Source organism: Pleuronectes platessa, chromosome 15, assembly GCF_947347685.1.
Source record: "Pleuronectes platessa chromosome 15, fPlePla1.1, whole genome shotgun sequence".
In the NCBI taxonomy this organism is placed as follows: domain Eukaryota; kingdom Metazoa; phylum Chordata; class Actinopteri; order Pleuronectiformes; family Pleuronectidae; genus Pleuronectes; species Pleuronectes platessa.
Genome location: NC_070640.1, coordinates 4,536,197 through 4,559,253, shown reverse-complemented (window position 1 = coordinate 4,559,253; position 23,057 = coordinate 4,536,197). Strand labels below are relative to the sequence as shown.

Here is a 23,057-nt window from a genome sequence, read left to right as displayed (position 1 = left end):
CTCCACACCTGTTTCTCATCTCAATAAGGTGTGACACTGAAAGATTAGATGCCTTTGTGTCCATGACTGCAATACAAATCATTTTTTTCCAAAGACACTCTACAAAAAGGGTAAAAGAACTATCCCCACAGTATTGCCGAGCTTTTTTTCCCCTTTATCTTCCTTTGCAGTTTATTCTCCAGACATTTTTGTTGTTTGTTGGTACCATCTGGTGATTTCAACAAAACTCTCTGCGGAACGACGGCTCTGAGAGGGTTGGCCAACAAAGACTGCACCATCAATTATGATTAAAAAATAATATCTTTCCCCTTTAGAGGTACGGCTGAAACAGCAGAGGCACGTGGAGCAGCCACATCACCGGGTTCTGGTGGAGGACGCTGTCGACACGGGAAGCATCGGCTTTTCATTTCTACAAGAATGTGCTTAACGATTGCTGAAGGTTCTTTCTTAGCAGCCACACACAGAGAGTCTGTGCAGCATGTTCTCTATTGTGAGCACAGCATAAGCTTTGCCATTATTCAGTTAGCAGATTTATGTTTAGTTTTTTTTTTTGTACCAGCAGTGCAGTGTGAGGTTTTTAAGCATTCGCTCAGTGTCTGTCCCTGCTACTGAGAGTGTTTCAAACTGTGTGTGTGTGTGTGTGTTTGTCACTGTGTGCGTCAGTGTGTGGCTGTGTGTGACCTTACAGCCACAACTGTCTGTCTCTTTGGTCATCACATCAGGGCCCGTGGAACATATCACCCTGCTCTGCGGCTGACACCGGGCCGCTCTAATCTGTTCCCACTGCTGCTGGGCTCCGGGGCAACCCGCTGCAGCCATGCGACCATGCAGCGAGGAGCTAAACAAGTTGAATCGGCGCTGGCCTCAATGTGTCACCACCGGCACTGACGGTATCGATGGCATATGATTCCACTGGATCTGATGCAGAGTTCGAATGCATCATTGCCACCAGTTACCCGCATCAAGATGAATGGGATTAGACTGCCACCTCCACTCGCTCTGAGTGCACCGCTGAGCACAAAGTGAATCATAGTCCAGAGCCCAAAAATGGCAGCAAGGTGGAGGCCGGCACGCAGCTTAATGAATAGTGCATCGCGTTCGCAGATGAAATGTTCCCAGGGTATTTCTCCAGTTGTTTTTTTATGGTAATACTCATTGGTAATTTATGGTAATACTCACACTTTGTGTTTTTAAAGATTAATGCATGAAGACAAGTCTTTAATAATAATAATACGTTTATTTAATACATTATTTCAAACTAATGGCAAAACAAAAGGGGATAAACGTAACATAATCAAGAACTAAAAACATCAAGTAAAAGCCTTTCGGTAAATGTAAGAGATGATTTAATCACTTCCATTCTAACGACTCAGTAATTGTATTTCAGGGCTCCGTGTAAAAACAAATTTTTTGCTTGTTTACAGTATTTATCTGTATTTCGCAGAGTTCATTCTGTGGTGGTATGGGGGGGGGAGGTTGCTCTCTCTCTCTCTCTCAATCTCTCTCTCACATTACATGCACACAACTGAAGCTGAGCCTCTGCATACACTTACTCGACTACTGCGAATTCATTTCATTTATTCAATTTCTGGAAAACGTCTCAAAGCTCAACCCACTGTTGTCTCACGACCACCCAGGGGGTCCCCAGCCCTAGATTGGGAACCAGTGAAACCCAGCAGCATTACAAATAACCCAGTCAAGGTGAAATGGAAGCATGCATCGCTTTTTTAGAAGGTTTTAATCAACCCCTACAATAACAAATGGAACAGAATTGGATCCAACAAGATCAGTGTTATTGTTCTGCTTCACTGTTGTTCTCAAAATGTCCCCCTCCATGAGAGGAGCGCTCCACGGAAGTCCCGGAGCCGCTGATTGGACCCACCACTGTGTGTACAATTAATGCCCCTTGGAGCGTCGAGCTGAGATCAAACACAGATTGTGGGGGAGTCACGCTGGGAGCAGGCAGGGGGACATCGGGGGAAGTCGCTGTTTGCACGCAGACCTCGGCGCTGGAGCTGGTGGTGGGTGATGAGAAAGTCGGAAACAGTGAGAGGAGATGGAGAGGAGAGGGGGAGGAGGGAGAAGGGAGAAGCACAAGTCGGAGGTGTGTGAGTGTTGTTATTGAGAGGCTGATTCTCCTGCTCCGTGGGCTCCTCCACATCCCGCTGCGCGCCTGACGGAGGGCTCCTCCGTGAGATTCGCCACAGAGCCGCCTCGCCACGCACAGCGGCGCCGCGGCTGCGTCGTACGGGTCCGCGCAAAGGGAAGCACGTCTCCACTGGCTCGAGGAGGGAATCAGCTCCTGGTTGGGAGGAGAGCAAATCAAATCTGAGAGACTCCCGCGGCGGAGCGATGATTTGACATTTAGGGAATAGCCGTCCGTTTTTTCCCATCCCTCTCCAACGTGGGCGCATGCGGACTGATGGGAGCTGGAGATGCCAACCAGCAAGACAGGGACGCGTCGAGAGGATGGAGACTTGATGTATGACTGGTCTGCACCTTCTTCCATGGAACATACTCTAAAGGACAAATAACTACATCTTCCTCACCCGGGAGGAGGAGGAGGAGGAGGAGGAGGAGGAGGAGTGGCACCACCGCGTGTCCGATCCTTGCGTGTCACACGGATGGATGACTTTTGCGCGGAGGTAAATAGAGCCAAGAGTCCATGTAACTTTATGTAGGTCACGTGTGATCTCCACGCACATATCAAGTAACTGGAATTGGCTTCAAGTGGCGGATTTGCCTGGTGGAGCTCGGGGAGGCTCCCAGGTGCGCTCCATGTTCCGTCCAGGACACACCGGTGCCGGCTGTACCCGCGGGACGTAAACGCACAGCTGGGACTCGGGCGAGCAGCGTGAGGCTGCGGGCCAGTGATGCCGGACACATTCACGCTCATAAGGAACCGGACAGAGCCACGGCTGGGGCCGCTGGAGCGCACACTGGCCACGGAGGGGAGCGCCCGCCCCGCCTGGGTCATAGCCGTCCTGGCCAGTGTGCTGATCTTCACCACGGTGGTGGACGTGCTGGGGAATCTGCTGGTGATCATCTCGGTGTTCAGGAACCGCAAGCTGAGGAACGCGGGTAGGAGCTTGTGTACCTTTGCAATGATGTAGCTTGAACTTATACAACCATAAGGTTATAGTAGTTAACCTGCTGATTAGAGATCACAACCTATAAGAATTCATTTCTTTTGGGAAAGATACATTTTTCTGTTTAATTTCGACATGTGCTTTATTTTGAATTTTCATAATAATGTTTGTCACGTTTGTTTTACTTCTATATTCTTCCTTTAAGCTGCTTCTTCATATTTCATATTCGGACCTTTGCTCACACTTTGCTCTGAGTCGCCTCATCAGCAACAAAACCTATTCCCAAGCAACTTTGTGCATTTTGAGCAGCTTTCAAGTTAAGTGAATATGGTTTCGATTAAATGTTGGATTATTGTGTCAACTCGCTCCTGTCAGACATCCTCCAGACAAGCATCTTCCTGCACTGTGGGCATGTGAAGGACATCTTGAGAGGACACATGGCTGCTGGTGGACCTGCTGACAGCTGATAGTATCTTTAGTGTGTTGGAGGCTCGTTGCTGTTGGTCTTCACAGATTCATCAGACCAGTCACAGCTTGATAGATCCCATGTCTGTTAGAATACCATTGTCTTCTCTTGTTTCTGGTGAATGTTCCCACTGACTCTCACCTACTGGTTCACTGGTGCAGGTGAGTCCCCTTTTAAAAATGGCCGTTGATGAATCCATTCAGATGCGGATGTGTGAAATCACCCGGGAGGCTTCCTGCAGCGACAGTGAAGCATGAAGTCGAATCCCAGAGAACATGGAAGTGCTCTTTCACAGAACCGTCGCTTCAGGTGAAAAGGAAAAAGGAAACTACTCCTGGGGTTGTAACTCAACTCTCTCCTGATTAAACATTAAAGCCTTTCAGGGAAGCCTTATTGGTTTAGTGCTTCATTTTAGCCCTCGTCGATTTTATATATACTGACAAATTATTGAATTAATTCTCCCCCTGATTTTTAAGAAAGTGCTTGAGATTGTAAACTTCTCAGGATGGATGAGTTATGCATTGAACTCTGCTGACTGGCTATTTTTAGGCTTTTTCAGACAATAATTAGGCCGGGAAACATGCATTTATTAGCATTTTCTGTCAAATCAGGATGCATCCGGAAAAATCTCTCTTCCTTATTAGCAGCAGTGTAAAATTCCCTGAGGACAAACCAAAACAACCACAATCTTTCATCTGAGGACATTATGAACCATCCCGTCTATTTGTTATCACAGGGAAAACGTTTTCTCTCCCTGTTGTTTAGACGGATTTCAGTCATGGACGAGCACCGTGATCGCTGCTGCAGCCCGTCTTCACAGAAACACTCCCACATTCTGCACCCTACGTCGAGTGGGCTTACTTTTTATTTATTTTTAAACCAAGGTTTAGTTAAGGTTCAGTTTTTTCACAGCTCGGAATTCACAAAGTTAAGAAGGAAATAATGAGTTTGTAAGTCGGGAGCAATGTGTCAAGTGTGATTCCATTGGTGTGCACCACAATCTACACAGTTCCTTTTTCATCAGGATCCGTGTGCACAGCGACCGGATTACTTTCATCTCCAGTGGAAATAACAGAGAATAAACATTATTAAGAAACGTAGTTGGCTGTTTTAACCAAAGAGCACATTTTACACCTTTATCTCCCGCGCTGCTTTTCATTTTCAGTCCTGCATAAAGACAAGTGAAGCCTTCGGAGCACGTACACTAGAGTGAGAGCGCACAGCTACATGACCTCTGTGGGATATCCAACAACTGTGGCAGGTTTTTGTCTTGCACCGCACGCAGTAATACTCTCCTACTGAAGTCATTATGTTGGATAAGATCACACTCTGTACCGTGATCACGTTTCCCCCTTCGGTTAAAACACACGCTTGTGTTTTCACAGAGCTTGATTCAAGTGGCTTTTGTGCTTTGAAGAGGAAACGCTTGTGGCGTGGCTAGTGGAGAAACGGGGGATAATTTTGATTTACTTTTTGCTGAATGAGAAAGACAGGGCTCAACAGTAAATTTGCGCATTCCAGAATAGTATACATGTCTGCACAGAGGCATGAGTTATCTTACTTTTAATCACATCTACAGTTTGCTCCACAGAGAACTCATAGACCAGATAAGACTTTAATTTGACAGCTTAATTAAAAATCTTTGAAGTATTCTCAGAAGTTACTGGTTATCCCCTCCTGTGTCTATATATCTATCGATTTCCTTTAGTGGACATCATCAGGGAGGAGTGGCCCTTAAACATATACTGCCACTCGCATTGTGCGTTTCTGCCTTGAAGCTGATCTCTCCCAACTCAAACTGCCCACTCAGCGGTTCAGAGGCCACGCTGAACCCACAGTCGTGAACTCAGAGGCCGGCTGCTGTAGATTGAAACAACCCACTCAACAGTTTGGGAGAAAAAAAAACAGAAAACACCTGACTTGACTGCAGTGTGTGAACAGTGACAGTGTGAGCAGAGGGTGATGGCGTATATTTAACCACCACTGCTGTCGTAGCTTTGCATAAGTCCCTGCTACGGCGGAGCGAGGGAAGTGAACTGCTGCCGCCCCAATATTTCATAAGATGCTGGGTTTATGGGTGATGACTAACTCTGGTTATTCTAACCTTCCCACAGTGGAGATAAATGCAAACTCTACACTGTTGTAAATATGACATCGAGCTGGTCACGTAACTGAGCTGAATTAGGATTGCACATTATCTTCCTGCCCTCCCCCCCTTTCGCTGTCTTTTCAAAGATCTCAACATTAAATTGAACAGTCTGGCTGCCTCATCATGTGCTATTGTACAGCGACGAGCGGCCCGGTGCACACGAGCCGTGAGTCCATTGAAATGTAAAGACAAAAGCTTTGACAGGTTGGTGGCTGCCATGCAAAAACCACATAAAGCAAATGCAGCAAAGTATAGGGTAATTGTGATATTGTGCTTTCATGTGCAAAAACCAAAAATGTGTGTATGAGTGTGTCACAATCACACCGGTACAGGGGTGTGCGGGGCCGAGGTCCCCGTCCCCTGAGATTTGTCTTTGAAGGAGCTTAGGTGTTGCAAACCTTCAAAGAGAGTTAGACAGGATCACACATTACGGAGACTTTCTTCAAAGAGACTTTATTTACATGATATCACCCCCCCCTGCCCCCCCCCCCCCCCTTCCCACTCTCATTCCCTCTCCAGGTATTTTCTCTAAAGCCTCGCTGCAAATATAATGAATAAAATTAAAAAAACGTCTTCACCACAATGTGCTGTGTTTAGAGTCCGGCCTCTGTCCGTGGTGCTGAAACCAGTCGCTTCCCCCGACTCTCTCCAAGGTCCTGAAACAATCAAACCAAGGCCTGTTTTTCACAATTTGTCACATCAGCACGAGAACTGTTTCAAACCGGCTGCAACACCAAACCAACGTCCGTGCAGCGGCCATTTAATCAATAACAACTCAAAAGCTGAGGGACCGTTCAGGTAAAGAAGCATCTCACACAAACCGAGCGACGGCAGAGGATCTGTTCCAATCTCTGAGTCTGAGTGGTCGAGCAGTCTTGCTCTACAGTTGCAGTAAAGTGAATCAAGTTTCGATTTTGCTCTTTGAGGAGAGAAAGTGAAACCATTTAGAAAGTGACCAGTTTGCTCCGGTGAGACCAGGTGAGACCAGATGAGACCAGATGAGACGAGCAGGCTCACGTCCATTTCCATCAAAGCTGAGAACACTTTTCTCTTGAGAAGCCATTCGGTTATTTCCTCGAGTGTCGTGTCTCATCACGCTGTTGCCTTTGGGAAGGTAACTTTTTTTTAATGCCAATGTGTTTGTGACAGTGATCTACGACAACACTGCCTCTATTTATTCCTATTTTTTAGATATAGAAAAACAAATAAACTCTGTATATGCTGAAAGTAAATCTAAGAGACAGGGTAGATTTACTTTGGAGCAACAATAACAGTTTTCAGAGTGAATCCAGCTGAAATCCCTGAAAAATATTAACTTTTTTCCACATAGTACGCGTCTGTTGGCGAAGCTTTGAGTCTCGGTATCTTGTGACAGAACAGTAAAACAGTAGAGTTGTGTTGAAATGAGTTCTTGTCACTGAAGCCCGGCTGAGCTGAGTTGTCAGCGATGAATGCAGCAGCTGCATATTGAGCAAAATGTATTCTCCTGTTCTCGGTTGCATTGGCTCCTTCAGGGCTCTGGGGGGGGGGGGGGGTCGATGGGCCCCCGGTTGACCCTCAATGTATATGACAGTTTGTTCTCCAGACACCCCGAAACCACACAGTACACCAGATCTGAAAATGGAAAAAAAAAATTGTCTAGATTTCAAAATATTTGAGATCTGATATGGGAGTTTTCACCAAACTGACTTTTTCAGTAAATTTGCCTCATTTTCTTGCCTGATATTTGACTCGAGTGTGGGTACATACGTCTTGAGCAACTGATTCATGGTTCAAATCACGACCATTTACTGTAAGTCATTCTTGTTCTCTCTCCTAGTTGAGTTATGTTTCCATTATATGGAGCGGTGCCCACTTGACCTTGTTGATAATCCAGTTATTGTTCCACTGTTTGGTCTTCAACTTGAAAATAGCAAAGTTCAGAATACTTTGTACAAGGAAAGTTCTCCACACACTGACTACAAAGAGCTGAAACACTCAGATCAAGCCTCAGCCTCGCATTTGTTATCTAACCTTAAAAATGATAGTAGGTTGCAGGCTACTAGGTCAAGTTTGAACAAAGGGGGGGGGCCCCCGCGTGCTCAGCAGGTTGCGTGGGCCACCTGCTGAGAGGCTTGAGTCACGGCATCGAACACTGAATGAAACAGAGTTAAAACACATCACGATAGGATTCAGGAAATTACACAACGTCAAACGTCAACGTATTTAATTTTAATACAGTCGCATCCTCAGAGTCTAACAAGTGTAGCAAAGGTCTGTGGCTCCTCCTTCACCCAAGAAACAAGCTTCCACAGTATTTGAGGACCAGTTCGACCTGATGTCCTGATCATCAAACACCCTGATCATCAACCTGTTTGCCAGCAACACTCTGGATTCCTCACCTGCCTCTGAACTAAAGGAACTGATTCAGACCTGGACTCTTCTGGTCAACTGTGTTAGAGTAAAAACTATTCAGCACAATCACTTTGTTATGCCCATCTTTGATTTTTTTTATAAAATCTCTGACCTCAGTTCTTGTGTTTCTCCATTTGAGTCCAGCCGTTCTACCACTAATGCACTGGAAACGACTGTGAAACAGCCTCACAGCAATGTAGCACCTGACAGAATAATAAAACATACAGCTGACAGAATAATAAAACTTACAGCTGACAGAATAATAAAACTTACAGCTGACAGAATAATAAAACTTACAGCTGTCGGAGTAATCAAACGTACACCTGAGTGAATTATCACAATAATGAAAGCAGAGGACAGAGTCTGGATGAATCATAAAACGAGGAGACGCCTCCTTCTATTTAAAAAGAATTCCATCGAAACTCTGAGTTAAACCGAAGCTAAAACAAAGTCTAAAGGTTTCAAAGTGTGATCAACAACCGTGTGATTGTCATAGTCAGAGATACAAGCTGCTCAAACAGCATCACCTGATCTCACAGACTCTTTAATGATGAGTTTATTTCTAAAAGCACCAAAAGTGCAGTAGCTCAATCTGCCCCATCGACCAGGAGCCTCTCCACGTCTGTGTCCGATCGGGTTTGATTCTGTGATTATTCCTTTAATCACAGGCCCTCACAGAGGAGGATATGGCTTGTGACAGCTGCTGTTGACGACCGAGGAGGCAGATTTATTCTCCATCTAACAACAGAACCACCGTAACAAATGGGTTTTGGGTTTCTGTAGGTAAATAGTTTTAGTGGGAGCAAAATCTGCAAATAAGTTTGCACGCGTGACCGATGAGAAGTGAAAAAGGTGAGAGGGAGAGAGAAATTGAATTGCTGTTTAGCATTATCGGCTTTTTAGATTATTCACACCGTTCCTTGGTTTATTTTCCACAACTTTACATTTTAGGCATTCAGCTTTCCCAGGGCATCATGGGACTTTCATCTTGAGGTTTTACTACAAACTATTAGAGACAAATCTGAAAAGCAACGAAAACCACATACCGGAAAGACGGCGGAAAAAAACTGGTTTGAGACGCAGGGTGCATACAGATTGTAGGAAGTTAATTTTTAAAAAGCTTCTGTTTCTCTTGTGGATATAAATAACATGTCAACCCTGGTTTCAGTGGTTTAAACACACTGTGGATTACACCTGTTATTCCAGCATCACTTACATCTCAAGTGGATGGATTGTAGTCCCCGTTCCGACCTGGTGTTAACGTTTGTCCTGGGAGATCACATGACAAGTGGTCAGAGCTAAAATCGGAAAACTGAATGTGTCTCCTGTGAGCTCTTGTGATCGGATCTCACTTAGGTCCTCTATACGTAAACTATCACGTACGTCAACTTGTCATTTGTCAATAAGTCAGTGTGAGTGTGAGTGGTAGAGATAGAGAGAAAGAGAGCGAGCGGAGTCAGGAGGGACTGAGTTAATGATACTTTTATTAAATTGGTTAAAATCTTTCTAAATAGCATCACGCATACAATCATTATCTGGTGGTCAGGGTTGGTATTTAGGCTACTAAAGTAATCAATGCATGGACCTCAGTAGCGTATATATATATATATATATATATATATATATATATATAATATATATATTATATATATATATATATATATATATATATATATATAAATGTTTAAGTAGGAGTAGGTGGTCCTTCATATGGCCCAGGACAATATTGAAACTACACAGTGAAATAATGTGGCCATAAACATCCAAGACCACCTCCGAACGGGGTTTGAACAGATCTCAGGATCCATTTGGTTGCATTGTCCACTTTGATAGATTCATAGTTTGGTAGAAAGCCCCTGATCTTGATCTGGAATTTCTAATCAGCACTTAGGGGTTAGAATGGATTTTAATATTCTGCTCATTACTTTTAAAACATAGTTATACTCCTAATTTCCACCATGACCCAGTAGGCATCCTCAGATCCTTGACTCTTCCTGGACTCAACCATAATGTATGCTCTTGACGAAGGTCTTTTGCCATGGGGGCCACTGGGGTGTTTGATTTTAATTCATTAAAATCAAAACAGGACATCGGCCAACTGAACAGGTTGTCAGATCAGACCTTTTATTTTGAATCCTGAGGAGTTTTCTCAGCTCTCCGATGCACGACAGGCTCCTACCACGCACCGCACTGGAACCTTCTTTATGTGCATTACAGAGGAGCTGGAGAAAAGGCAGCAGTGGGGAGAAGTGGGGAGATCACAGTGCAAGAGGAATGGAAATGCAAAGTGTTAAGCTGTAGCTCAAAAAGAAGAAAGGAGAAGAGATTAGACACACAGGCTCTGTTGCCACTTTGAGTCGACTTCATCAATTTATTTTGATATTGAATCCTTTGGAATTGCGCATTGAAAATTGAATTTGACATCTCGTTAGACATCCCATTGTGGCAGATACTGACCACTCCGGTTTCATTATGAGGTTTTGTGTAGAATCCATAGGGGAGCGGAGTTACCACTGATCTATAATGCATGCGAGGAGAGCCTCTGTGAGGCTTTGGGGGATTTTCTGTATGTGCTGAGAGTTTGCCATATAATTCTTTCATCATCTGGTCTTACTGTTTTTCTTTTTTCCGTCCTGCTCAGTGAGTGTTTAGGCAGAAGTGAAGGTCAGACATGACTACTGGGGATGATTCCAGCAGGTTTAAGTGCTCAGAGAGTCTACTCCTGCCTGAACTCTGCCCAGACGCTGTCCCATATCATCTGGCTGAAGCATGACTGCTGTAATTCCTTCAAATGAAGACAGCTGGAGAAAGAAAACAGGACGAGCTCCGACCGGCACAGGCGGAGAGTAGCAAGGGTATATAGAGAAAGACGCAGGAGGAATGGGTTGGAAGGAGTTCAAAAAGGGGGGAAATGTCCAGGACACAGGCTGAAAAAATAGAGGAAGACAGCCCAACATTCAGATAATAGAGGGAAAGGAGAGAAATCCCACACGATGAGAAAGAGGAGAGTGATGCTGCTTTTTAAAGGGAAGAGGCAGAGCCGAGACAATGTAAGAACTACTGTCATGTGTCATCAGAATCACCCAGTTGTTATCAGTACGCTAGTGCTGAGACGGGGGATGATTCAGTAGCACAAGTTTGCACATATGAGTGCACACACACACACACACACACACAGCAACTGACAGAACAATTTTATTTAATCTCAATAACCATCAACACGATAGATTGAACGGATTTAATCTGCAAAGCAAGTGATCAGCAAATCTGTCCCTTTATTCTTTATCAAATCCCGTATTGCCTCACATCACATGCCCCCCCCACCAATACCTCCCCGTATCCATAATACATGCATTGTGATAATTTGAAGTGCATTATGTAACAGTTTTTGAAAACCCTCCGGCTGCAGTGGGTGAAGAGGTGGAAGAAGCGAGGGATTTACTGCAAGAGAAGAGAATGAAATGGAGGAGGGAGGTGAAATGTAGAAAATGAGGGAAAATCAAGGCCAAACTAGGATGAGAAAAATGAGAATGGGACGAGGGAGAGGAGAGGAGGGAGGGAGGTGTTGCATGGATGTGCAGGAGTGAAGTCATGCAAACGAAACCGCAAACATAACCCACAAACAGCTCGTCTGATTCGGGCAGACGCAGAGACACAGTGAGGCAGAAGGAAAGCTTCTTCCTGGACAAAGGCAAAAGGCTGCAAATGTGTGTTGCGGATTGAGAGGGCAAATGTGAAAAGTATAATCCGCAATGTGAAAAGCATCTGAGAAGTTATTTCAAAATTTAATCTATCTTCTGTTCAGATGGCAGATTAACTTTGAGGGCATTTTTTAAAACCGTTTTTCTGCAAGTTCAAACGGAAAACTCTCACAGCACGACCGGAATCGTCTCACAAAACCAAAGAAATCACAACAAAACGTACAAATAATATCTATAACGTCTTTCTTAATATCAGCAGGATATTGAAAGATACACTTTTCCACTGCGTCGTAGCCGAGCTCTGCTCAAATCATTCAAGTGTTGTATGTCAGTTTGGTTTCCAATCAGCTGGTTTTCTCTTTATTAAAGAGATTTAATTTATCCTTTCAGGAGATATATCCATTGATTGAAAACCTATGTGTGAAAAGGGAATATGACTGGTTTAAAATACACTGAATTTAATACTGAACCAGATCTTATTAATTTTTGTATTTCAGTATTTCAAACTTTCTCAAGGTCAAAATGGAAAATCATCTTATTTCCTACATGAATACATTTTCCCTCACTTTCACCAGTGGAAACTTTTTAATGTCTTAAACTAGTTTGACTGAATTTAAATAATCTGGAAAAGCTCATCAGACTCATCACGTGCAGACTCAAATGAAACTATAGCTCATTTGTTCCTGTGTTTCCCAGACTCCCAGTCAGAGCCCCCGTGCTCCCAGCCCTGGAATAACTTGGCAGTGCCGACAGACTCAAAACGCTGTGCATCGAAAATGCCAAGTATTCTGATCAAACACAGAATGCCCAGAGAAACCAAAGCCCTTCAAAGACTGCTGTCGGTCAACTGGGTCCATTTCTGCAAGTTATGACGTGGAAGGCTGTTGCATAACGGAGAATGACGCCTGGGAAAAAAATTGTTTTGGTGGTTTCATAATCAATAATGTCAATAGTAATTTCTTCATCTGTGCTGCGCTGCTTTAATCTCGACTTTTTATTTTCCCAATGTTCACGGTCGTGATGACGAGCTAAGACAAGCTTTCTGATTTAATCATCTGCTTTGCTTCACAGTTCAGTGTGCACTTCAAAGGTCAATCTCCCAGGACTAAACAGACTTAATGTCGGCCTGCTGCGCTCGGTGGAGGAGCCAGTCAGACACAGAATCACAGGATAATGTGGATCCAGTGTGGACTTTTTTTTTTTTTAAACTGAATCGCAGACACAGTGTAACACAATACTCAGAATCTAGTAACCTCCTCACCACAGCCCGAGCTGGAGAGTTTGTTATATAGCTAATATTTGCCATCTTTGCTTTAAAGTCAAAAAGCATATCTACTTTGCACGACCCTCTGTTTTAGATTTAGACTTCCCATCTGGATGTTAAACTCTAATACAGCCAGAGAGTTTAGAGGGAGATTGAGGTGAATCTCCTGTTAAACCTCACAGCCTGGTTGACTTGGCAGCACAGGCCCCCGTCAGACTGAGCAGAATGGGATTGTTAATGTGAAGGAATGAATGAAGGGGAAAACAGACGAGGTGCAGAGCATTCTAAATGTGGGGGGGGTTCGGGAGAAGTGAGGGTAACGGAGGGCTCGGCTCGCCTGAGGCTGAGTGAATTGTTCGTTGAGCTCATCTTGGCAGACGACAACACCATCAAGTTGTTCGTCTCCTTGTGACGCCCCCACTGGCACTCTCCTCACACTGTAAGTAATTCACTGTACAAGACGCTGGGTGCAAGGTTCCATCTGGTTTGAGAGGCAGCTGGAGCTGGATTAACCGCCTCGGCTAAAGATAAACAGTCAGCAGCAAAATCTCTGTTTCCCCGTGAAGCCTTCGAGGGTCTGACCAACAACATGCCTCTGTTACTCAACAGACAGACAGACAGTAATGTTCTAGTCCTTTAAAACTCTCCAGAGGGAAACAAATGGCAGAACTCGTTGCTATCACACATCTGTTGATATATAACATAATAGTGATGTTATATTTTTTCTGTAATGGACACTAGTAGATGGTTTTATTATCTTAAGAATAATGTCAACAGTATTTCTCCTGTATTATAAATATTCAGATGATGCCAGACAGGCTGTTTCTTGTTCCATTGGAGCGGATCGTGGTCCGAGGCGTCTTTCACAGGCGTTGGTTTATCATCCGACCTCTGGGACCACAGCCAATGTCTGTGGGTTTCAGGTGCAGACAGCTGATCTCCAGACCGAGGGTCAGGTTCCGTGAACCATCGACCGTTTACAGTCTGATTAGTTTGTTGCATCACTCAAGTCGATTGTTTCTACACACAAAACACAGTGTTACTTCTTGAAGGTGTTGTATTATCAGGTATCTCTATGAATGTCGATTAATTAAAAAAGCGGATAGCTGATGCATTTCTATCAGTGTGTTCCAAACTCTCCACATGGACTGTTTCACCAAAGCCTGCTCAAACGTGATTGGTCAAAGTAGAATAATCACAACTAATAGGCTTATAGCCACAAAAACATGTCCTTCAACTACAGATTCTGCAAATTCACATGCAGAATCTCTTTATAGAGATTAGTTTGAGGTGTGAAGTTGACTCTTTCCAAATCGAATTATTCGTAGAATCACATTGATGATTTCAACCAGTCGACCTCCGCCAAAGAAGCTCATGAAGGAGCTTCTTTGTTTTGAAAAACACTTCATCTCTAAAACAACAAGAAGTCGGCTGCTCTCAGGCACACGTGCACTACATGTGTCACCGTGGCATGTCGGGGAAACAGGAAGTTTAATTAGACCTGATAGAAAAACAAATTTGACCCGTGGAAACCTGACAACACCTGGACAACCACCTGAGTGTTTGGACGTCAGTGCAATGTGAGCTCACACCTGAGGTCAGGCCCAAGAAGAAGCCTATTCAAAATGTGATGCCCAAAGAAGCTACAGCTGCAAGGAAGAGAAATGGGTGGATATGATAAGTAGATTAATTTATCACTGATTATACTTTCAATTACGCTTGTGAAAAAAAAAGCATACCTCGAAAGCCGACAGGGCAAAGAACCAGAGCTGTTATATTAACACTGTGATTCATTGGGGGAGTGAAAACTTTAATCATTTCCAGCTTGTTTCCTTGTATTCGTCAAACCGCCGACATGTTTATAGGTTTGTTACGTTTATAAGTCAACAGCAAAAGGAAGCCTGAGGCATCACTGAGCCCAGCAGTACGTACTGGTGCCTCAGAAACCAGGGCTCCACACACAGCAATAAGAACAGAGGGCAGAAGTTGTTTCGTCAACTATTTTCTCATATTCTCCTTAAAATTCGATGTTATTCTGCTCAGTGATTATAAAACTATTGCTTATGTCGTTTCCTGCTCTTATTACCAATTTAAAGTCCCTGTTTTTGCCATAATTAATATTTCTGCATGGATGTATAATACGCTGCTGGTAGTAGGGGAGAATATTCAACCCACATTTTCCCAGAAATTACTTTTCTACAGATTAAAACTGCAGCAGCAAACACTTTTCATGCAGAGGATGGAATCACTGGCTGGATTATGTTCAGGGGCAATTTCTTGAATGAATGAAGCGCTACATTCATTAACAGCAGTGGAGTCGCCGGGAGGTGATTGGGTCGGACGGCGAGCGCTCAAACCCGTCAGCCCGGAGACATCCACAGTCCCACCAGTGGTTCGGTTTGGACAACAACGTTACTTCGGTTAAAGTTAGAGAGTTAATGAACACGTCCCTGAAGTCTTTGAGTAATTTATTCTGTATTTTACACTTTGAACATGAACATTTTATTTGTTTTTCTGTGATCTAGTTTATAAACAAGTACAGCCTCCATAATTCTATAATAAGAATTTACTCTGGTTAATTTTCTTGTCCCCCTGGGGTTTTAAATGTAGTTGACTGTTCCTTGCACATTTACCAAATTCCAACTGTAAAATGTTGGGTTTTCTTTATCATAACTTTCCTGAACATTTAGGACATAGATCATCTTTCATTGAATCTTTATACAGCTGATTTATTCATGACCACACTTATACATGTACAGTGCAGTGGAGAGGTAACGTAGATCTTTCCATGCAGGTCCCTAATAAACTTGAGTGGACTCCACTGAGGACGTCTGTCCTCCTCTCACTGAAGAGCATTTAAGATTATTGTTGTGTGTGTATAACCGGCTGTCTCATATCAGAATCCTCTGCTAAGGCAATGCAGCACAGAGCCACTGAATGTGCTGCAGCAACTGGTCGGACGGTAGCAAGCTGAACTGGTGAGCTGTGGTTCCATGGTGGGCCAGCAGCAGCATCACCCCCTATAGCCGGGCTGATGAGGTCTGAACTGCTGGGAAAGGCAGGCGGGGGTGAAATGCAGGATTTGCTCTGTAGTTGCCAACTATTATCAACTCAAGCTGCAATGAATCACTATGACTTGTTATTTATCATTAGATTGTGTTGCTGACAACAGCATAAAGAGAAAAGTACCAATGTGACAACAAACTTTACCTCAAAGATAAACTGAAAGAATAAACTAGTGCCAAGTGTAAGAAGGTTTCCCCGATAAGGAGCTGACACCAGATCAGCCACTGACACTTCCACCCTCCTCGGGATGGTCTATCTGGTCTTCTGGGTTAAAGCTAAGAACTTCCAGGAAAATATATCATATATAAGTCATTTTCAGCTGCATCGTTAACATTAGGATACAACTGAATATGTTCGGACTGAATATATTTTCAACTCTTGAATGGATTTATGTGAATTTTTTTTAACCTATATACCGATAAGCATCATAGCATAAACTCACTTTTACTGAATTCCCCCCAAGCTGTTATCTGCTGGTGCACCAACGGACAAATCTACTATGATTAACATAGTAAACATTACACTGGACTTGCTAAACATCAGCACGTTAGCATGCTAACACAGGCATTCAGCTTGTAGCACTGCTGTGCAATAGACTGGTTATGATTTCTAATAACAAGATGTTCTTGTCGTTTATTTGCAAAATAAGATGGGATTGGACAGTTGGATTGACGAGCTGTATGACTTTGTGTTCTTCACCTTCACAGTTCCCAGTAGCTTCTTTAAACCAGAGATGTCCAGATGTTCTCCCCACCCTGACCAAGTACTCTAATATACGTAGAAGAAGTAAAAGTAAAGTAAAAGAGGTTCTCGGTGTACCATGGGAGTTCTCCCAGTGGTCTAAGCATACAGCAGCCGAGCTAAGGGGGGTTCAGGGCCGACTAAAGGGGAGAAATGAAGTTCTCTGTGTACCAGGGGAGTTCTCCCAGCAGTGTAGGCCCACAGCAGTACAGCTGTGACTATAAGCTTAAACGGGGAAAGTTTTAAGGCTAACTTTGGATGTAGAAAAACGATCTGCCTCACGGATCCAAAGCTGGATCCACAGGAGAGGAGCCTGGTAGCCTGAGGCCCTACAGAGGCTCTATGAACCACAGGCATGCGTTTAGAGTGCAACGGGACAATAAGGCACCACGAGCTCTTAAGGACATGATGTAGCTCCTTCATTAAGGGATCTGTACATAAGGGGAAACATTTAGAGTTTAGAGCTCTACAGGGAGCCAATGCAGAGAAGGTAATATGGAAGAGATGTGATCTGCTGCAGCACAAGCAGCAGTGAGAATCAACTGGAGGATTGTAACTGAGTCATTAACCCATCCTGATAATAACAGCAGTCTGGTCGAGACACTACAAATGCACAGAGTATTTTTAACCTTAGAGAGAGGATGTGTTGATGTTCACCACGTCACGCAGGTGGAAGCCGGCCGCTCTAGGGACGTGCTTCATGTGCGAAGTCAAAGAACAACAACTGAGTCATATGCAGATGTGGATATGGTTCACGCTCTCAATTAGCACTGAACACAATGGACTCATTGTTTTGTACCGGCTGCTCGTCTGCCCAGTGATCCCCAAAGAGCTGTGTCTTGGACTTTGTCACCTCCGTCCTCCTTCACTGGGCGTGGGCAGTTTCTTAAAGAGAGCTGGAGATAAACTGGAGCTTCCTGTCTGTCCTGTGCACGTCAATGCACCCGACTCGAGTCTCCGATGAACTTGAACTTTGCGACACAGAGTCCTTGAAACTTTCGATGCTTCTTCAGTTGTTGCCCTGATCGATACCAAGCTTCAACTCGACTGTAGCCTCTTAACTGCTCAATTTCACAGATGTGTTCTCATTATCCTGAGATCCTGAGGACTCCCTCTCTCTCTCTCTCTCGCCCTCTCTTTCTCTTTAAGGATGTTCACATTCAAGATTCAAGATAGCACACTGGCAAGCAGTGGCCGTCACAGGTCGACAGCTGCATCAGACATCTGGTCTGAATGTCGATATGAGAGTGTCTCAGTCTGAGAGGGACGGTTCTCCAAAATTATTAAAAAATGCAGTTTTCACGAAAACTTTAAATGTCTAGTTCCAGTGAAGTGAAGTGTAGAGGCCTTTCCTATACGTTGACGTGGTTTTCAAACAAAACACATCCGCTAGAGGGGCTGCACAGACACGAGAGTTTCTGATAATAACAAACTTGGCGATGGTGGAGGCGGTTGTACTTCACAAGATGCCTCTAGTATCTTTCTCGTGTCTCGAGGTTATCTCACGTGAACTGTTGGCTTCATAGTGGTGCTCTGTTTCGCCTGTATCAGTAAACTTTAAGAAGACATGCAGAAATATGGACGAAATGAACACAGAGTATGGACTGAAGGCTTCGTCCCTTTTTCATATATCTTATCCTATTCTTATTACTTCGATTTCATTTTACAGAAAGTCATATTATTCTTTTTTTTTTTTTATAGTTTCTTTTATTCTGAAATCACTGTTTTACTTAATACCACTGAGCCCCCAGTGTTCATCTCTCTCTGATTTTGCCTTAAAGTTCTACCAAAGATTTAATCTGGTTCTGTGTGTGTGTGTGTGTGTGTATGTGTGTGTGTGTGTGTGTGTGTGCGTGTGTGTGTGTCTGTGTGTGTGTGTGTGTGTGTTGGCTCCAGTGCTCTTTTGTAAGCCGATTTTCTCCCATTGAGCAAATTTCTCCCAAATCGTGTTGTCTTTGGCAAAATCATGAGAAATAACTTGAGAGCGTTTCACATGGACTCCGGCTCATATCACATGCACACAGCCGAACAGAAGACATCACATGCACTATGTAGCACACGGAGCAGTACTGAAGATACTATTGCATCATGGGAGTTTTATTTGATGTCATTCGAGACCAAACCAGTCCAAAATCTTACAGAGCAATTTTTTTTTTTTCAATCACTAAGTTTTTAAAACTTCCTACTTCCAGCACAAATTACATTAAAGATAGAGGCTAACATGTATTTTATATTATATAACGTATTCTTTTCAGTGAAGTTGGATCTATTTTTAAAACCATAGTGCTACATAATGGAGGGTTTTATATTCAGCTATTAGCCTGTCAGTCCTACACTGCATTGTCTCAAACTCTTTGACCAACACCGACCTTATGGATTATAGCTTTTCATTTATGTTTCTGTAAAAGTATTTTCCAAAGTGTAAAGACACAGTTTTGCCAAAGGACAGAGTGGGTGAGACACTCCAAGTTATACATTTCATATTTTCTGAAAGCTCTGAGTTCCAACTTAAAGAACAAGATGGCAAAGAGAAGCGGTCGAAATTAGTTTTCTCTGTCGGGTGGCGGGGCTCAAGGTTAGAGATGGGTGAGTAGCTCCTTCACATTGAAAAGTGACAAAAGGGGGTTCAGGCATGTAATCAGGAAGCCTCCCAGGCCTCCTTCCATAGGAGGGAACCCTGGAGTAGACCCAGACCTCCCTAGAGGGACTACATTACCCATCTGGCCTAACAACAGGCTCCGTATCCCCCAGGAAGAGCTGGAAAGACCTTCTACCTCCCTAACCTGAGCTCGGATAAGCTGATGGTTGGATGGTTGCTTCAAAAAGCAGAAAAGTATTTAGCCGAGCAGTCCCCCAGACTTTTGAGTTTCCGTGTGTTGAATGACTCCCTTCTGCAGCACGAGGCCTGAACTGGCCGAGCCAAGAAGGGCCCCTGACTACACTCCCGAGCTCAAACCTGCCAAATATCCAGACAGTGCTAATTATGCAAGGGCCAGACAAATTCTTTGAAAGACAAGCATTGTCTCCCGTCATTATGCTTCAAGACAAAGTAGCTGTCAGACAGGAGAACACTTTACCACGTCTGCCGCGACAAAAGGAGTCGTTTTGATTTGATAAAGGTGCTGCACACCTCAGAACTGGGAGATTTTATTCCCAGTCCCTTTTTCTCTGATGTCTCGCCAACTCTGCGCGCCCTCTTGTTTATGGTAATATAGTCACATTGCTCCAGTCATCACACCCAGAACCATCTGTCGAGTCAAGGCTTCACTCAGTGTAACGCTCTCACCAGGTACTTCCCTTCCTGTTCTTTTTCTAAAGCCCATTTTCTTGTCTGTTAGTTTATCAGTTACTTCTTTACATTTCATACACAGAGACCTGAAGCTTGACTGACACCTGCTCAGGTTCATGGTGGATGTTTAGTATTTGTGTTGTTCACTCAGTCTATTCCAATTAATTATTCTCCTGCTGACTTTTCAGTCTGAATGATAACTTTTATATTGCTCATATAACTAACTAGTATTGCCCACCACTAGAGCAATAAATAATAATGTCAATAACCCTAAAAAAATGCAATTAATAGTTTTTCCATTGTGCCATAATAATCAGGCTCAAAACAAATCATTTAAAAACAAAGTTCTCATTTCCATTTGTCAGATATGAGATATGATGCATGGTAGAAAAGAAAAAAAAGATCTAATTAGTTCTGATTTATATGGAGAAAATATTTCATTCCCTTCACACACATATACTATGAATATACTGTTATTAGAACTTAACCAATATATATGTCGATATGAAAACTTGTGTTACAGAATAAGAAATGCAAAAATAAAATGTGTACATGTGCCAGCAATGTATCCGAGCTGTACAAGTTCACACACACATTACACTGGCACAAAGTGTTCAGTTGGAGAAACAGTTATAAACACAAGCAGCCCACCCTGATTACGGTGAAGTTAGTTTCAGTTTTGCCCTTTGAGCATGACAGCTTGAAGGGCAGTGAAGTGCCGCTTTGTCACAACAAACGAACACAACTGAAGTTTAATATGCAAACGGTCTGTGTGCTGGGGCACAGCACATCGCTCATTTACATAATAAACGATGTGCAGAACTGTGGGCCAAATATTGAAAACATTTTTATAATCTCAACACACATAAGTCAATATTATAAGTGGATTGAAGTTTCACACATTTAGTTTTACAAAGGTTATATAATAGAAATGAATTGATCAACATTACATTAATGCTGTTGTTGTTGCTGTAATTAAAATAAATGAGTAAATATCTTCATCGTTCATGTTGTGATTTGTGTTTCGGTTGAGAAACGGCACTTTATCATTTTACACCTTGGTTCTTTCCTTTCCTCTGCCTGACTGAGCAGGATCAGCTTGGAGGTGGTTTACTCTGCAGCTCCGGTTGGTTTGCATGTCGAGGTTACAGTGCTCAGCAGCTCCCTTAATTGGTTCTCGTTTAATTAGTCTATAGAGCAAAGAGCGAAGCGGGAGGATTGTGTTTGTGTTTGTGGTCAGCTGTGTTGTGTTAACTTCAAACCCCTAGAGGCATAAAAGTAAAGTGGTGTGACAGGAAGTCAAATGGAAAAACTTTGTCCAAACTGAATAAAGAACAGGATAAAAATACACATATTAAAAAAAGCTCCAGTAGTTTGAGCAGAGAATGCTGAAGATTTGGGATTTCCTTTTTTTGCCACAGATTTGGAGGTCAAGATATGAAAGGTGAATGCCATGGAGGATATATGTTCTTGGTCTTTTGAACGTCATATATCACTCAGGGAATGTCATTACCACATTCACTTGGACTTGCTAAGAATGTGCAGGTCAAACTTCACCTCTCAAAACCCTCTGGTGGCTCATGAACATATTATTTTAATATGCCTTAAGAGATTCCTCTTTAATGTTGGACAAATGTTCACTTAGACTCTGATTAGATTTGGGTTAACAAAGGTCAAAAGTCAAGACGGCCTCAAGAAACACGTTGTTGGCCTCTTGACCCTGATATCTCAAGTCAATCTTAAGGGAATTTATTCAAATTTCAGAGGTCAAAGGTCAACATAAGCACAGAGTGGCAATCTAGTTTTTAGTATGCTGTATATGTGAGTTGATTAAATAATCTACTAATGTGGATTTCATCATGTTTTTATTCAATATCTTAGAATTCATTACTGACATACTGACATTAGGGATTACCGCCAGTGTTTACTTAAGATGAATGCAATTCATGAATGAAGCCTCATATTGGAAGCTGCACACTGTTTACACTTAGTTAACAATCTGTGCCGATGCCTCTAAAGTAAAGAGAGTTGATGGAGGCAAAGGGGAGGGACCCGGGGGAGGCAGCGAGAGGAAGAGCCTCTTTGCAAAGCTGGTTTCAAAGCAGAAGCAGACGTACAGCTCGAGGTGCTGGTTGCAAAAACTTTCATGTTCCCATTGAACAGGAATCCATTATTAAGAGGGTTCCAGAATATAAATATCTCGGCGTTTGGGAAGATAAACTCATATTCAATTACCATATATATATAGAGGTAAAGCCAACACTTCTTTGCAATGTAGAAAAAGGATATTTTCAGTTTTTCCTTCTGTTGGTAGTTATGAGGGTGTGATGTATAGACAAGCCTCTTGCTGTTTATCGCTCTGCCCTCAGGTGAATCAGGGGTGATGCTTCCAGCACTCGTTGCATCCTGTATGGAGAGTTTCAGTGTTGTGCTCTGTCCTACAGATGTGATAGACATCTGTAACTGCTCATACACCAGGCGTTCACTGGAGAGCTGCTGTCATATATCACGTCTATGTTCGTCTGGTGTTCTGGAGAATATCTCACTTGCTCTAATGACTCCTCACGTCCCATATTTCTGCGCTCAGCTCGGGAAGATCTGCTTCTAGTTTCTATGCTCTGAACTCTTTTCACAAACCTTTGGTCAGATTGAATCTGTTTATAAAACACTCAGCCTCTGTTTGTACCGGTTATCTGAATTTGAATTAATCGTTTTTTTTAATTGACTTTTTCCAGTAATTTTAAGCTGTTTCTTGAAATCATTGTCAATTCAGGGAAGCTTAGGATGTACAATTTAAATCATTACACAGTCATTACCTGAAGTGAAAACTTTAAGGTTCAGTTGATAATACATCTCCACTTGCTCCCACTATCCAGAAATTATACAAATAAAAAATGC

The 23,057-nt window shown here is 43.1% G+C and overlaps 1 protein-coding gene across 1 annotated transcript in view; it reads left to right on the top strand.

Annotated features, from left to right (window-relative positions):
• The first annotated feature begins 2,873 nt into the window (after positions 1–2,873).
• mtnr1bb (melatonin receptor 1Bb) overlaps positions 2,874–23,057 on the top strand; it is a 30,596-nt gene continuing 10,412 nt past the window's right edge. Inside the window, exon 1 of the mRNA XM_053441570.1 lies at positions 2,874–3,081. Within this exon, the coding sequence (XP_053297545.1) occupies positions 2,874–3,081 (208 nt within the window). The remainder of the gene's footprint in view (positions 3,082–23,057) is intronic.